The 16,451-nt window shown below is 49.9% G+C and overlaps 1 protein-coding gene across 1 annotated transcript in view; it reads right to left on the bottom strand.

Moving 5' to 3' along the window:
- Positions 1-5,999: 5,999 nt before the first annotated feature.
- Positions 6,000-16,451, bottom strand: part of alx4b (ALX homeobox 4b) — a 34,645-nt gene continuing 24,193 nt past the window's right edge. The window contains exons 3-4 of the mRNA XM_035396226.1: positions 8,363-8,491; positions 6,000-6,327 (exon numbers count right to left, since the gene is read on the bottom strand). Coding sequence (XP_035252117.1) covers positions 6,022-6,327; positions 8,363-8,491 — 435 coding nt within the window. The 3' untranslated portion in view covers positions 6,000-6,021. The remainder of the gene's footprint in view (positions 6,328-8,362; positions 8,492-16,451) is intronic.

The raw sequence follows: 16,451 nt of genomic DNA, 5'->3' as shown, positions 1-16,451 counted from the left end.
CAGTTAATTAAATATGTGTGTCAAAATGTTTCCTGTTGAAGAAATGTTGCCTGACTTTTTTTTTTTTTTTTGAATAGAAAGTAATTAACTGTGAACAACGGCTCATCGTTTATTCTCAAACGTTTGCCCTCTGGTCACCTAGAAAGTGATGCATCCTGGTCCGGTAAGCCGATGTCTGCGAAGAGTCTGCGGTTATTCAGATAGGAGAGGCGGGGGGGACGGAGACAAATGCGCTCTTTCCTGGGGAGTGAGCGTGTGGTGAAAAATGCGGCATTTCTCTTGTGACTGCACTGCCCCCCCCCCTACCCTCCCCCAAAAGGAAAATAGAAGGCAGTCAGGAGGTGTCAGCGACAGGTTGAATATTGGAAATGCCATAGAATGACCAATGGCATTGTGGGATTGCGGCAGATAATGTGTAATGTGTAGCTTGCCTGCTGGAGTAGTGCGTCCAAGAGGGAGGTGAGGTGTGTGTGTGTGTTCGTGCACATGTGTGCGTGGGTGGATGGCTGGGTGTGTTTGGGTCAGAGAGTGTGCGTGAGTGTATGTGCGGTCTTAAACTTGTCTTTGTGTTTAAATCACTGCTAGATCAGACTTGTGCAGTGCTGGGTCAGGCTTGTGCAGTGATGGGTCAGGCTCATGCCTTATTGGTTCAGGCTCATGGAGTGCTGGGTTAGGCTTTTGCAGTGCTGGGTCAGGCTCATGCCTTGTTAGGTCAGGTTCATGCCTTGCTGGGTCAGGCTTGTGCAGTGCTGGGTCAGGCTCATGCCTTGTTAGGTCAGGTTCATGCCTTGCTGGGTCAGGCTTGTGCAGTGCTGGGTCGGGCTCATGCCTTGTTAGGTCAGGTTCATGCCTTGCTGGGTCAGGCTCATGTAGTGCTGGGTCAGGCTTGTGCAGTGCTGGGTCAGGCTCATGCCTTTCTGGGTTAGGCTCATGGAGTGCTGGGTCAGGCTTTTGCAGTGCTGGGTTAGGCTTTTGCAGTGCTGGGTCGCCTTTGGGGCTTCAAGGAACACGCCACTAGGCCTCTGGCCCCGCCCTCTGGCCATGCCCATTGTGGCCTTTTGGGGCTGTGCTGCTCTGCGTTGGCTGTCACCTGTTGTTAATATTGGCTGTGTAATCTACCCTGCTCAATGTCTGCAGTTCAAAAGGGCACTGTTAGTATTTTTGTCGACTTCAATTAGTGTGAGATTCTCAGAGGCTTTCCGACCCCACCCGGGGGGAGTGGGCCTGAAATGAGATGGGAAAGGCTTTGGATTGGGGGAGAAGTTTTGTGGGATTTGGGGGGGGGGGCAGTTGGAGGAGATGAAATAGAATCGGGCACAGTAAGTTTTGACTTTTTTTTTTTTTTTTTTTTTAAAGATTTCTCAAATTTTATTGATGACCAGTATGCTTGCAATGAACAACATCAAACAGAATAAACATCAGTACAAACAATCCCCTCCCTCTGAGCCAACGAGAGAGCGAGGGGGAGGTGGGGGGGGGGGGGGGCGGGGGGGTCAGAAAGATAAGATCAGATCTTTGAAACAATCTGAGCCCTGAGAATGGGATTATGGGAGTTTTGTTTGCTGCACTGTTGTGGAGGATTATGGGAGTTTTTGTTCTTCTCTCTGCACGGACTGTAAAGCAGACCAAATAGGGCTGTGCTTCTCAAATGTACATGTTGCAAAAAAAAAAAAAACAGAAACAGGCTCTTGTATTTTTAAAAATAGGCCCGTACGCGCTCAGTGGGAACTAAGCTCGGAGAAATGTCACTCCCCCGCAGAAAATCAGTGGGAATCGCTGTCCCGCTGTGGGATCACCTTATGTAAATACTCACATTCCCGCTCCTCAGCTGCAGAGCGAGGAGAGGGCGGTTTGGTGAAGCTCGTTCTCGAGAGCCGGAGGGGGAACGGAACAGCCCTGTGATTTCACTGCCCGATTATTTATTCACTGGGTTTAAAAAAAAAAAAAAGTTTATTTCATTTCATTTTTGCCATTCACGGGACATCTCTGCCCTACATGCCAACCTGGAGGGATGAGAGGACGACATTTTTTTTTGGGGGGGGGGGGGGGGTTTGGAGGGTTGTGAGGCTCTCTTAGACCTACTACGGCCCCAAAAAATCAGCTTTCTGTCACTGTGAAAGTCCAGGTTCATCCTTATCAGCGTAAACGGTCACACTTGAGTTTTTGAATGGCAAGCTGTGGAAAATAACTGTTGAGTTGTCCATTTCAGACAGATCTGGTCCAAACTCAGAGTGAAAATAACAGTTTTTAAAACATTTTTGTAAGTGCAATAACTTATTGCTCACACACGCCAAAAATACTTGAACACAACAAGGTTAAAAGTATAACAATATTTTAAAAGTATAACAATATAGCTTAAAGCCACAAAAAAAAACTTATTTTAACTTTCATGTACACATTTTTTTTTAAACCAAAATGTTTTTAAGCCATTTAAGCCTGGGTAAAAATCCAAATGTAACCACACACCAAATAACTTTAGAATTCCTTACGAGGATGTAGTAATACTGTACAACAAATTAGTTACATTTTCAAGGATCTACATTTCGCACTGAAAATCAATACATTTACTGTAGACAAAACAAAAAAATGATTATTACCCACGCACACACAACCACAATAAAAAGCATTATATTACTAAGGACCTTCCTGCTTCAGTAGTATTAGAACTGGGTTGAGGGGGCAGCAGAGAAGGTATTAACTGGGAGACCAGAGACGAGATCTACAGCCCTGCTATGAACACTTTGAAGTCCGTGATCGTATGTTGTGGAGTACATTTGCACAAGTTCTGGACTACGCTTCCCATGACCACCTGCCTGTAGCGCGAACCTCAGCGTGTAGTGGGGCGTTGTGATTGACGTGCTCATAACTGAGATTCTCCAGACAACTCACCTGGAGAGAAAGGACACCATCCCCAAAATTTGTAATCATACCAATAAATAGTTTGGCTTGGTTTTTGAGTTAGGTTAGTAGGGGAGGGAGAGATCGCTTACATTGCGAATGCTGATATTGTGCTGTTTGATGCTGTGCGTAATTGAGCCCAAAGGCGAATGTGTATGTATTAATATAAACGGTAGCTGAGCTGTTGTTCTGACACACATACGTATTGAGAGGTTGAGTGCTTAAACCTGATGCCCAAACCGTTTTTAAGCATTTGAATCATTCTCTCTTTTCTTCTGAACAGAAACTAGTGGGCTTTGATATAGAACACTAAATGAGAACCGAGCACCGATATAAATAGGCAAATAAATGTACAAAACAAAAACGCACAGGAAATGGAGACAAACTGACCGTCCCGCTGGCCGCACACCACGCCCTTTCTGTGCTGCCCTTAAATGCCGTTATGGCCACAGATGGCCGCGACATTAATTAAAAATGCCGGCTGAACCCGGGAGGCACAGGGGGAAGGGGCCGGGGAAGCGATATGAATGGCGGTGGTGTTTGGCGCGCGGGTTTTGCGTCCCGGTGCACCGCGGGGGGCTTTGAAAGCCGAGCTGAGACAGCTGAGAGGAAACGTGCCCGAGGCGTGTTTGTTTTGCATTTACGCGACGCGCAGCTGCTGCGCCTGTCCTCGTACTGCCAGAGAGAGAGAGAGTGAGTTGAAGAACGCTCTGGGGTTGTCCGAGAGAATAACAGTCTTCAAAATTTGATCTCCTGCTTTATTTAGATGTTCCCCGTTCAGGCCTGCTGTGAACACTGATATTAATAGAAATTAATGTATGATTTGATATCAACAAGTAGAAGTGCTCGCGCTGTGCTACACTGCAGTTTTGGAGCCATCGTCGCGCGCAGGGGCTAAAGCGATAAGTGCAAAAGGGAGGAATATCTGTACGTTATTATTGTTCATTTGGAGTTCTGTGAATTTCATAAATGACAGTTAAATAACGGAAAGTTCTGCGCGGGGTTCGGATGACGACGTTGGCTCTGGGTAATTTCGGCTGATGGGCTGAGTAGCAGGAAGTGGCGGTGAACCTGAAGTGCTCTCCTAAACTCTCTTAACTGCTGTTTTCTTTTCGCTCGGCTGTGTTTGCCGAGCAATTTACGCTCAAGCGTTTCCTCCTCCTCTCTCGTCCCTCTTGAGTGGAGAGGGAGTTTAGAGGTTCACGTGTCAGCCCGGCAATCAGAGGACCGTTAAAAAGACCATTCTCTTTGGTGTTCGTCGCTTTCCCTCAGGCGTTTGATTTGACGTTGTTTGGTTTAAATTTCTGGATTTTCCGGCAGAGGGGGAGGGAATGTGATTTTGCATTTGGAAGTTTGGAGCTGCTGAGCTTGCTCATTTAAAAAAAATATTAAAACCTGACCCTAGCTTGATGTAGGAGCGCAGTTTTAATTTTAAATTTTGTTTTTGTTGAGGTGCGTCATCAGTGCGTTTGGGAGATACCAAGCACCCCAGTCTGTGCTATTCCCTTCCTGACACGCGTGTCCTGTAACTCGCGGCAACCCAAAGTCCAATGGGGACCTCTCCTTTGAGTTGCAGCTGCAGGCAGTTGGGGGGGTGAGGGGGGAAGGTGTGGTACCTTTCGAAAGGCCAGTGGAGGAAATGGCATGTCTACTTTACATCACTGCCAATCTTCAATCTCTAACCCCCCCCCCCCCCCAATGCTAAACAGTGCTGTGCTTGTCTGATGTACACTTTTCGCCCAAATCTTAAAAGCAGGGTGACACACGCACACACACACAATCTGGCACATGCGCGCACACACACACGCACACATACTCTCTCACACATGCACACACGCACACACATCCTCACACACTCACACATCCTCACACTCACACACTCACACACACTCCCACACAGACATAGAGACAGAAGTCTCTGCCCTGTCTACCATATGTGAGCTGGTAAAAAGTTGGAGAACAAAGAGAGTGCGGTGTCTGTTAAATGCGCTGACCTTTCTCCTCAATCTTAATGGTTTCCTGTAAGATTAAGGATTTTTCCAAGAGTGGTTGTGTCTGCCTGAACCCTGAACCCCTGAAACACCCCCCCCCCCTTTTCCCTGAGCGATGCTGACTGCATCGGGGAAACAGAGGGGAATGGCAGTTGCTAGTTTTCGGGGACGGGTACGAGTGTGGAAGTGCACAGATTCTGGGGAGGCAGCAGGCAGCCGAAGGTTCTGTCTCCCTGCTCCTAAACCCGAAATAAAATTTTGCTGCATCTGCTCGAAAAACGACGATGGGCAACCTGTACTGTTACACGGCACCGTTACGTGCTGGATCCTCCGTCTGTAGTTTAGAAGGAGAGAGGATAGTATGAGCTGAGTATCCTGTGAGTAAGCAACCAGAGGAAAAGGAACATCCGGTCGATCAGGGTCCATGTTTAAGGGGTGTACGCCGCGTAGTGTGGCCCAGTCTGATTGGCCAGTTGGGACTGAGTAGCGCACACTGGGGGAAACGGGCAGGGTGGGGATGAGAATGAGTGACAAAATGGTGGCAGTATAAATATAGTTGAATAGGAAATCAAAAAGACTCTTTATAGAGAGATTATTTGCAGAGCGCACAGTCCAAACAGCACTCTGGAGTGAACCACTGCTATGTGCACAGTTTTTACTCTTATCCAACGGAAACCAAATGAAACGTCTTGGAACAGCTGCGATGCGAGGTACTTCAGGATGGATCGTTTTGATTGGTTGATTTATTTTTGGCTTTTTTTTTGGGCAAGTCCAGTGGACGGTGACACATTCAGCTCTCTCTCGATTGTTGACAGGAGGGAAGACGCAAAATGAGTAAAACACTTGGGCTGGCGAAGAAGTCCAAGGTGCACATTTTGCTCAATCAAAAAAAAAGAAAAACGTTTTTTAAAAATTTACACAACACTCCTCCATTTTCTCTCGTCTCCCCAGGTCTGCTCTGTCAGTCCGTCTGTGGTTCCCGACGCGATTCGCTGGCGATTGTTGTCATAATTACACCCGCAATCTCGTCTGGCTCTCCTCTTCCTCGCTGGGTCTGACGGTGGGCTCTGATTGGACGATGGTGGGGGGGTGGGGGGTGTTGGGGGCGGGGTCAGTGGGCGGAGCCGGGGCATCATGTGGCCCAGGAGATGGCGGCGCTGTGCTCCTTGGCCTTCATGCGGAGCGCGGCGATGCTGGAGGACTTGCGGTCGGGGTCCATGTTGAGGTCGTAGCCGTTGAGGCCGCCGCCCATGCCGGGGCCGCCGAACAGGCCGCCCATGTGACCCTCGGGGCTGGACACGCCCAGGAAGTCGGGCACCCCGCCGGCGCCCCCGTGGGGGTGCGAGGTCATGCAGGAGGTCACGGTGTCGCAGGGCACCATGTAGCCGGGGACGGGGGACGACGTGTTGGGGCTCCCAATCCAGGACGGGTTCTGGATCTGCCGCAGGGAGAGAGAGAGAGAGAGAGGAGAGAGAGGAGGGAGAGAGACAGAGAGAGACAGAGAGAGAGAGAGGAGGGAGGGGGAAAGAGCGCCACCTTCAGAACCAGTAGCACAAAAACCTCCCCTACACTGCAGCTGCGTTGCCATACCGACACGTTAATAACCAGCATACAAAGACTCATCCTAACTGCGCAGTCAGAATAATAAAACCCTCATTTGCATTTTTGCCCGAGGAGACAGACACACGTGTAAAAGCTTCCAGTATGCATGGCGATTTGGTATGAGGTGCAGCGTGCAGCGTCACAGCATCGTGTCACAGCACAGGAATACACCGACGGAGCCCAGAGAAATTTGGAGCAGTGATGTCACAGATAAAACAGTGACGTCACAGTGTGATGGAGTGATGTCACAAATAAAACAAATTCTATTGGGATAAGAAAAGCCCCCTGCGGGAGATGGGTTGGTGGAAAGAGGGCATGACGTTCGGCTCCACGTGCATCTGTCCAGCACTGTGAGGAGCAGAGGTGCGGAGGGGGGGGGGTGCATGTGTCTGTGGGGGGGGGGGGGGGGGGGGTGCAGAGGGGGAGATGAAAGCGTGCTCTGGGAGACGCCCCAGATGTGCGCTGGGCTGCATTCCGCAGCTGCGGCTCTGTCTCCCTGTGACCTTTGACCCTTCTCCCCCCCCCCCCACCAGATTAACAATAAATCTGGGGATTGGCCCGGTGTCCTGCGAGGGTGTGTCTCTCCAGCAGGAGGCCTGTCCCACACTGTGCCCCTGGCCCCATGCCTGAACCTACCCCTTCAATCAGACCTACAGTATCTCTCTCTCTCTCTTTTCCTCTCCCTCTCTCTCTTCCTCTCCCTCTCCGTCTCCCTCTCTCCCTCTCCCTCTCACACTGTCTCTCTCTCACTCTTTCTCTCTCTCTCTCTCATACTCTCTCTCTCTGTCTCTCTGTATCTCTCTTTTCCTCTCTCTCTCTGTCTCTCTCTCTTCCTCTCACTCTCTCTCTCTCTCTCTTTCTCTCCCTCTCACACTGTCTCTCTCTCTCTCTCTCTCTCTCTCTCTGTATCTCTCTTTTCCTCTCTCTCTCTCTCTCTGTATCTCTCTTTTCCTCTCTCTGTCTCTCTCTCTTCCTCTCTCTCTCACACTGTCTCTCTCTCTATCTCCCTCACACACTGTCTCTCTCCCTCTCCTTCTCACAGTATCTCTCTCTCTCTCTCTCTTTTCCTCTCTCTCTCTCTCTCTATCTCTCTTCCTCTCTCTCTCTGTCTCTCTCTCTTCCTCTCCCTCTCACTCTCTCTCTCTCTTCCTCTCCCTCTCTCTCTCCCTCACACACTGTCTCTCTCCCTCTCCTTCTCACAGTATCTCTCTCCCCCCTTCTCTCTGTCTCTCTCTCCCTCTCCCCCTCTGCCTCTCACACTGTCACTCTCTCTCTTTGAAATTTGCATTCCTATTTAAATGCAACTATAGATAAATAATTACAGATGTATGGTGACAACAGGGAAATAAAAGAACTGGGATCCTTCATGTATTATGACTTTTCTCTCTCTCTGAAGTTTCAGTCTGAGGTAACATCCACACCCCGGGGGATCCTCAAGTCTTTTAGCCTCTGCTTTTTCAGCCTGGTGCCAACAGCTGTGTTTCTGTTCTGCTGTCTCCACTAACACTGTTAGAACTGAATCATAGCTGAATTAAAACTGTTCTGCTAGCGGTGTTAAAGCTGAATCAAAGCTGTTCTGCTAGCAGCCTTAAAGCTTAATTAAACCTGTTCCACTGGCAGCATTAAAGCTGAATTTAAACTTGTTCTGCTAGTAGCCTCAAAGCTGAATTCTACAAGTCGGCCTCCAGTAGACCTGCCCATGGCTGGCTGTCTATGGCGTGTTTGGAAATGTTGTGTTCAAGGCCTGTATTTACCGCTGATAATAAGACCGTATTGCTGTCTGATTTATCCTGAGCTTGGCTGGCTCAGTCACCCTCTGTCCCCTGCACCACTCACCCTGACCTGTGACCCCTGGCCCCTTCCCAGCATACCTGTGCATAGTTCTCTGGCCGGGACAGGAGCGGCAGCTCGTAGGCGGAGGAGAAGTGCGTGCGGACCTGCTGCATCTGCCCGAAACGCTCCCTCTTCCTCCATTTGGCCCGGCGGTTCTGGAACCAAACCTGCGGGAGAGGAGAGGAGAGGTGAGGAGAGGAGGTGAGGATGGACCTGAGCAGTCTGCTGTAGACAGAGGGAATGAGGTACCACATGGGCTTTCCTTAGAATGAACACTTTCCTGAGCATTTCTGTCCAAGTATCCAAGTGAAACAGGCTTTACTTAACATTCCTATTCTGAGTTTTATAAAGCTTTAAAAAAAAAACAAAAAAAAAAACCACTGGTATACTTCTGGGGGGTTTTGTGAGGTTTTTTTGGAAAAAAGTTCGCATCCAACCTTCTTCTAAATTCCAGCCCTCCATTGCAGATGTTACACCTGCTGCAGCGAGGCGGTGAGCTGCGCCGACAGTAAATTCATTCAGACGGAGCCGCGGTTTTAATGGGAAACAGCGCCGCCGCCGCCAAACCCACAGACGGACGGACGGGCGGGCGAGGAGAGGGGAGGGACGGGTCGATAAATCACGCGGGACATGAAAGCCTGGCCGCGGGGTTCTGGCCGTCTGGTCTGTAACGCGCCGTCCGCGGCGAGCTATTTATAAAAGCGGCGGAACTCCGCTCCGTCCCTGCGCATTCGCGCTGAACTCTTTGATACCGCACCACGTGATTTCTTTTTTAAAATTTTTATTTTCCATCCGTTCAGAGCTACGTGATCAACGTTTTGAGGCGCTTATAAGTTCTGCTCGGTTTCCAAAAAGAACCACTTGGACGTTCGGTAGGGTTCAGGTTCAAGAGGCAAGCGTAGAGAATCCCAACATTATTATGATGATAAATGTAACTGAGAATTCGGCTGGCTCTGTATGAATGTTCATTAACTAACATTATCTGTAGTAATTTTACGGCAAATAAGAACTCTTATGTTTTCAATATGTTCGTTCATTGTATATCAATGAGGCATTTGTTTAATGAAGATGCAGTTGTTTAATGCATCATAATTTTTATTATAAAGTTATATATCCTTTCTTTATTTTATGTGGTTAGAACTAGTATTAAGACTCCTTCCTGACCAGCTGGGGTTTGGGGATAATGGTACTGCCACAACTTACTAACCTTTCTAAAGCCGAAGTTAAAAATATAAAATCTTCTAGTGCTTTCTATGGTTGGCAACAGTGTCTGGTGTTGTTTTGCAGTACAGAGCATCTGTTGCCACATTGGTCACATCCTTTAATGGATTTTCTCATGATGTATTTAAGTGTTGGGTTGTATGATGATATCAGAGTTCTTTCTGTGTCAGACCAATGGGAAGGTCATGGTGGAGAGTCTACGCTTTTGATTCACTGCTGATGCTGTAAATTAAGGGAATATTTCATACTCAAAATGTGGCATAATCATCCGAGTCTTTCATTTATTTTGAACGTATAAGTCTAAACTAGCTAAACTCACAAGCAAAGCTATACAGACTCATGCAGTCTGCATTAATATAAAAGTAAGGAAGATGAGTATCTGGAATGTGTATAGAGTTTGTGCTGAGGTCCACGTACTGGTACTATAGGGATAACCAGAGTAGAGTATCTGCTGTGTGTATACAGCCTGTACTGTAGGGATAAGCAGAGTAGAGTATCTGGTGCCTGTATAGAGTCTGTGCTGAAGTCCTTGTGCTGGTATTATGGGGATAAGCAGAGTAGATTATCTGGTGTGTGTATGGAGTCTGTGCTGTAGGGATAAGCAGAGTAGAGTATCTGGTGCGTGTATAGAGTCTGTGCTGAGGTCCTTGTGCTGGTACTATAGGGATAAGCAGAGTAGATTATCTGGTGCTGGTGTGTGTATAGAGTCTGTGCTGTTGGGATGAGCAGAGTAGAGTATCTGGTGTGTGTATGGAGTCTGTGCTGTAGGGATAAGCAGAGTAGAGTAGCTAGTGTGTGTATAGAGTCTGTGCTGTAGGGATAAGCAGAGTAGAGTATTTGGTGTGTGTATAGAGTCTGTGCTGTAGGGATAAGCAGAGTAGAGTAGCTAGTGTGTGTATAGAGTCTGTGCTGTAGGGATAAGCAGAGTAGAGTATCTGGTGTGTGTATAGAGTCTGTGCTGTTGGGATGAGCAGGGTAGATTATCTGGTGAGTGTATAGAGTCTGTGCTGTTGGGATGAGCAGAGTAGAGTATCTGGTGTGTGTATGGAGTCTGCGCTGTTGGGATGAGCAGAGTAGAGTATCTGGTGTGTGTATGGAGTCTGCGCTGTTGGGATGAGCAGAGTAGAGTATCTGGTGAGTGTATGGAGTCTGCGCTGTAGGGATAAGCAGAGTAGAGTATCTGTTGTGTGTATGGAGTCTGTGCTGTAGGGATAAGCAGAGTAGAGTATCTGGTGAGTGTATGGAGTCTGTGCTGTAGGGATAAGCAGAGTAGACTATCTGGTGCGTTGTATAGAGTCTGTGCTGAGGTCCTTGTGCTGGTACTATAGGGATAAGCAGAGTAGATTATCTGGTGCTGGTGTGTGTATAGAGTCAGTGCTGTAGGGATAAGCAGAGTAGAATATTTGGTGTGTGAACAGAGTCTGTGCCGAATGGATAAGCGGAGTAGAGTATCTGGTGTGTGTATGGAGTCTGTGCTGTAGGGATAAGCAGAGTAGAGTATCTGGTGTGTGTATGGAGTCTGTGCTGTAGGGATAAGCAGAGTAGAGTATCTGGTGAGTGTATGGAGTCTGCGCTGTTGGGATTGCATAAGCAGGGCTGTCAGCAGCAGCAGGTTTATGAGTCCGTAGGGGATCTCAGATGAACTGTGTGCAGACTGAGTCTGCAGAACACTGCGCCAACACTCCCAAAGATTCAAGAACCGGCCCCCGGGGGTAATGCACAGTACCTTGGGGGGGGGGGCGGGGGTGTGCTTAAACCTGGCTGTCTTTGAAGTGCAGGGAGCTGACAGAACCTGTAAAAGGTCTCGTGTCTCCCCCCCCCCCTCCTCGGGCCCCCCCCCCATCAACACCAACGCAGGGCTTGCAGGGGAGGGCAGACACGGGCTCCAGCCCTGCCGACCCCCCCCCCACCCCCATCCTCCCCGCCCCCACCTCCCCTCCCGAGTATTCGACAGGGAAGCAGCACCGGGCTCTGCCAGCAATGCGTCTTTCACAGATGAAGTGCAGAATCTGCTGACGCTACTTTCCTATCATGGTGTTTTCAGTGCAGAGAGCTGAACTCCAGGAGCACCAGGGTTCAGACGGATTCGAATCGATTACGCGAATGTACTGCCCGTGAACGTGGGTGTAAACTGCTAATTGGACGTTCCAATTTTGGGAGGCGATCGGTCACAAATTTCCATTAAAAATTCTGTAGCTCTGTTCGATAAGTCTCCTGCTGGCAGTAGTCGCAGACACATCCACGCCTGCCTCCTAAATCTCTGATCTGTCAGACAGATGCTTCTTTACTATGGCGCGAATTCTTCAGTCCTAAACTGTAGGGTTCTTCCTTAGCCTGCCAGGCCCTGAGCTCACCGGTGCCCTCTTTCTCCTTAATGTTGTTCACGCTTTCTTGGCGAAAGAATCGCCAAATCGCCAGATTGTTCCCACAGCAACGTATCCTCATATGGAAACCGGACTGCTTTCTGTCGGGCAGAAATGCCGCTGGTTTAGATTTTTTTTTTAATTATTCAAATGAGCAAACACAGAAAAAATCATTGCTAGTGCCATGACAGCTGTGCACTGAAGAGAGGGCAACAAGTTTAAAGATTTACGGAGTCCAGGCATATTTTTCTCTATTGTTTGAATCAAAAAAGTTTGTTTTGCTAAACGTTTGCACGTTAATCTCAACCATTAAACATTTGCCTTCAAAATAAATCAGTTTCACATTCAAATAAACAGCGGGGTGTTCTGCATGCGATTTCTTTTCTCGCATCTAGAAATTTAACGGGTGAACAAAAACCAAACAAAAGTTGGACTGCGTCCAGGTTGCGCAACGTGTTCCGACGATGGGTGTGGCGGAGGCATGTCATTGTTCCGCTTCTTTTTTTAAAATTTTTTTTAGACTTGACGTTGAAACCGGACCGCGGCGGGCCTGGTGCAAAAGCAGCGATCCACTAGCTTGGGCGCCGAAAGGAAGCGGACGTCACACGATGTCCGCTACGCGCGCACCCCGCTCCTGCTGTCATTCTGGCCGTAAGGGTCCCGCGTTCGCCGCCACCTCTCCTATAAATCAGCGGTTCTCCAACCTCAACTGCAATCCCAGAATTGGGGTCCCCAGTCTTATCCAGATGGGGCCAGTGTGGGTGCACACACACCCGATTCTACCAATCAAGGTGCTCAGCAAAGACTCAAGTGGTTGATTAGTAGAATCAGGTCTGGCCCTTTCTGGATAGGACTGGGGACCCTGGGATTGTAGTTGAGGTTGGAGAACCACTGATTTATAGGAGAGGTGGCAGCGAACGCGGGACCCTTACGGCCAGAATGACGGCAGGAGCTGGGTGCGCGTGTAGCGGAGGTTGGACTGAAAACCAGCATACGCAGTGGCCACGCCAGGACCGAGTTTGAGACCCACTGCTACAGATCTATCCATTCTGGTCGTAAGCGTTCTGCGTGTCCTTACCCCACCGCCTTCTCTACAGATCTGCCCAGGTCGCTGCTAGTCTGGAGTTTGCGAACGTGTCTCTCCCGAATGTTTCGCCCCCCTCCCCGCGCAGCGCTGGCAGGAGCCGGTCCCCCGGGTGTTTATGGGGACACGTGTCTGTTGCATGCTGGGAACAGCTGCCGCCCAGCCTCCGAGCTTTTCCCCCCCGCTCGGGAAACGAACGCCACCGCGTTTTGCGTTCCTTTTCCTGGTTCGGTTACGAGCTGGAGCCGGCGACGGAGTTTACGGCCTGCCGTGACGCTGGGGGACGGGGGGTGGGGGGGGGGGGGACGGGTGGGTGGGGGGGGTTTGGTGGAGGGGTGCTGGGGGGGGGGGGCGCAGGCGTGATCTCGCACATTAACGAATACTGTGGGGGAAAGCACGGTCCCGTCTCTCTCTCTCTCTGTGAACATGTTTTATGTATCTAATTTATTTCATCCCTGCATATTGCACAATGCCTCAGGGTGCTTATGGGTAAACCACAAGCCATTCCTTGGGTTTTATATGCAATATATATGAACTTTCCCCAGGGGTAATGACAGCAACACGTTAGAAAGTTTTTTGAATTTATGTTGAGACTTCATAAATGTTATTGGGGCAGGGGGAGGGGGGGGGGGCAGGGGGGGCAGGGGGGCAGGGGGGGGGGGGGGGGTTATCAAAGCCTGTGACATTGAGGCCCTTTTCCCAGAGCTGCTGTTCCTTTAAAGCTTGTTCCTCTCGTGGGGTAAGTGGGCTCCTCAGAACACTGAACCCATCCTGGTTTGTCACAGAGCCTTGAACTCAGATCTGGGGATGAGTCTCTCTGTAATTAGCGTCGCGGTTTTCAGCCGACATTGATATCCTGTGTGTGTGTGTGTGTGTGTGTGTGTGTGTAGAGTGTCTGTTTGCATGTGTGCCTGTGTGTGTGTGTGGGTGTAGTGTGTCTGTTTGCGTGTGTGTGTGTGTGTGTGTGTAGAGTGTCTGTTTGCCTGTGTGTGTGTGTGTGTGTGTGTGTGTAGAGTGTCTGTTTGCATGTGTGCCTGTGTGTGTGTGTGTGGGTGTAGTGTGTCTGTTTGCGTGTGTGTTGTGTGTCTGTTTGCATGTGTGCGTATATGTGTGCGCGTGTAGTGTGTCTGTGTGTGTGTGTGTAGTGTGTCTGTTTGCATGTGTGTGTAGTGTGTGTTTGTGTGTATAGTGTGTTTTTGCATGTGCGTGTGTAGTGTGTCTGTTTGCATGTGTGTGTAGTGCGTTTGTTTGCGTGTGTGTGTGTGTACTGTGTGTGTTTGCACTCGTGTGTGTGTGTGTGTGTCTGTTTGTGTGTGTGTGTGTGTGTGTAGTGTGTCTGTTTGCATATGTGTGTAGTGCGTTTGTTTGCGTGTGTGTGTGTGTAGTGTGTGTGTTTGCGCTCGTGTGTGTGTAGTGTGTCTGTTTGCGTGTGTGTGTTTGCGTGCATGTGTGTGTGTCCTCCCCCCTCCCATTCGTGTCTTTCATGGGGCAGTTAAAAAGATAGTTAACTATTGACGCCACACACAACATTCAGCAGGCTGGGAACACAATCAGGGGGTGGGGGTGGGGGTGGGGGTGGGATGTGGGGGGGGGGGGGGGGTCCGCTTCTTTAACGCAGACAATGTGGACGAGCATCTTCTCCAGCTTTCTGCAGATAAAACGCTAACAGACCCGGCAGAGCCAGCAGGCACCTCACGCACTCTCTGGCCAAAAAAATACAGTCATTTCGGGGGTGATGAAAGTGTCGGCTGATCGCTCTGGACAGGCCCGCTTTTTAAAAAAATAAATAAATAAAAAAACGGTCGTTTGAACATGTTTATTACGAGCATTATCAAGCTTCAGTTTCTGTCGAAAGCCTTTAGAGAGTGATGCTAAGGGAGGGGGGGAGGTGGGGGGTGGGGTTGGCGTTGGGGGGGGTGGGCAGTCTGCCAGGGTACGGGGGACCCTGAGAGACCGGCGCTTCCGCGCGCTCGGCTAGCGTGCCTCTGCGCCGAAGCGATGTCCCTCTGCGTCTCGGCGAGTCTGGGAGGCGTAGCCGCCTGCTGTCACGCAGCGGATGCCTTTCGCGGTGAATCCTGTCCTTCGCCGCCGCGTTAATCCCGCCGATTTCGGTCAAAGAAGACGACCGTCGGCGCGTCTAACTCGCATCTGAAACTCGTGAAATGAAAGGGAACGCTGTTCCTGTCGTGCCGTGTCAGCGCTGAGCTGACGAGAGGTGACGACCTTTAACAAAAAAAACAAAACAAAAAAACTGCGGAATCGCTGGAATCCGGACAACGAGACTTTCTGAATGAAATTTTTTTTTTTTTTTTTTTTTTTTTTTTAATCAAAAGTTTTTTCGGTTTTCGGTCTTGAAGTTTGATTGGTCGGGTCAGAGGGTCGGTCCTGCCGCTGCGCTGTCAGGCACGATCCTCAATGGTCCCGTCTCTTTCAGCGAGGGGCCGAGACCGGACCTCCGTGACCGAGACCGGACCTCCGTGACCGGGACGGAAACCGACCGTCTCTCCCCGTGAATGCGACCGCTTGTTTCCTTCATTTGAGTTCTTTGATAATCTTGGATATGGGAACCGGAGGGACTGGGTTTTTTGGTTGGGGCGCAAGCCAGTGGATGTGGCCCCGGTGAAACTATGGGAACCAGAGGGGGGGTAGGGGGTGGGGGGGGGGGCTGTAAATAATCTCTGACCGTTGAACGGGGCACGAACGAAAGTGGTCAACCCCCCCATCCGTCTAATGTGGAGCAGAGTCTGGATTCGGGAGGTTGAATGCTTTTTTTCCCCTTCGTCTTTCTTTTATCTCTGACTCTCTCACTCTGTTCTCTCTCTCTCTCTTTCTCTCTCTCTCTCTCTCTCTCTAGGGAAGTTTTGGAAAGTGAGATGGGGGAATGTTCAGATCGTAGCTTGTTTTCATTTCATGTTTAATTTCCTGAAGCCAAAGCCCCCGGCTTTCCGTCGCCGACCCCCCCAGCCCCCCCTCAGCCCCCCCCAGCCCCGGGGAGAAGAGCCGACGAGAGTGGCGACAGCTACACTTCCCCTCTCCTCCCCTCCTCTCTAATCCCCCTTTTCTCTCCTCTCCTCTCATCCCCTCTTTCCCCCCCTTCTCTCCTCTCCTCTTCTGTACCCTGCCCCAGGCCCCTGGGCCTCTGCTTTGCTGCGGTCACCCCAAACCCGCAGGGAGGAGATTGCTGTCCAATCCAAGGAGATCACTGTCCAATCAGGGGAGATCGCTGTCCTATCAGAGGTGATTGCTGTCCAATCCGAGGAGATTGCTGTCCAATCCGAGGAGATCACTGTCCAATCAGGGGAGATCACTGTCCTATCAGAGGTGATTGCTGTCCAATCCGAGGAGATCACTGTCCTATCAGAGGAGGTCACTGTCCTATCAGCCCAGCGGGCATCTGTACGTCCCTGTCCTCTTTTAAGGCTCACCGAAGATTATTTGTGTACTAGTGGGGGGGGGGGC

This window comes from Anguilla anguilla, chromosome 16, assembly GCF_013347855.1.
Source record: "Anguilla anguilla isolate fAngAng1 chromosome 16, fAngAng1.pri, whole genome shotgun sequence".
Taxonomy (NCBI): Eukaryota; Metazoa; Chordata; class Actinopteri; order Anguilliformes; family Anguillidae; genus Anguilla; species Anguilla anguilla.
This window is presented reverse-complemented; position numbering and strand designations above follow the sequence as displayed.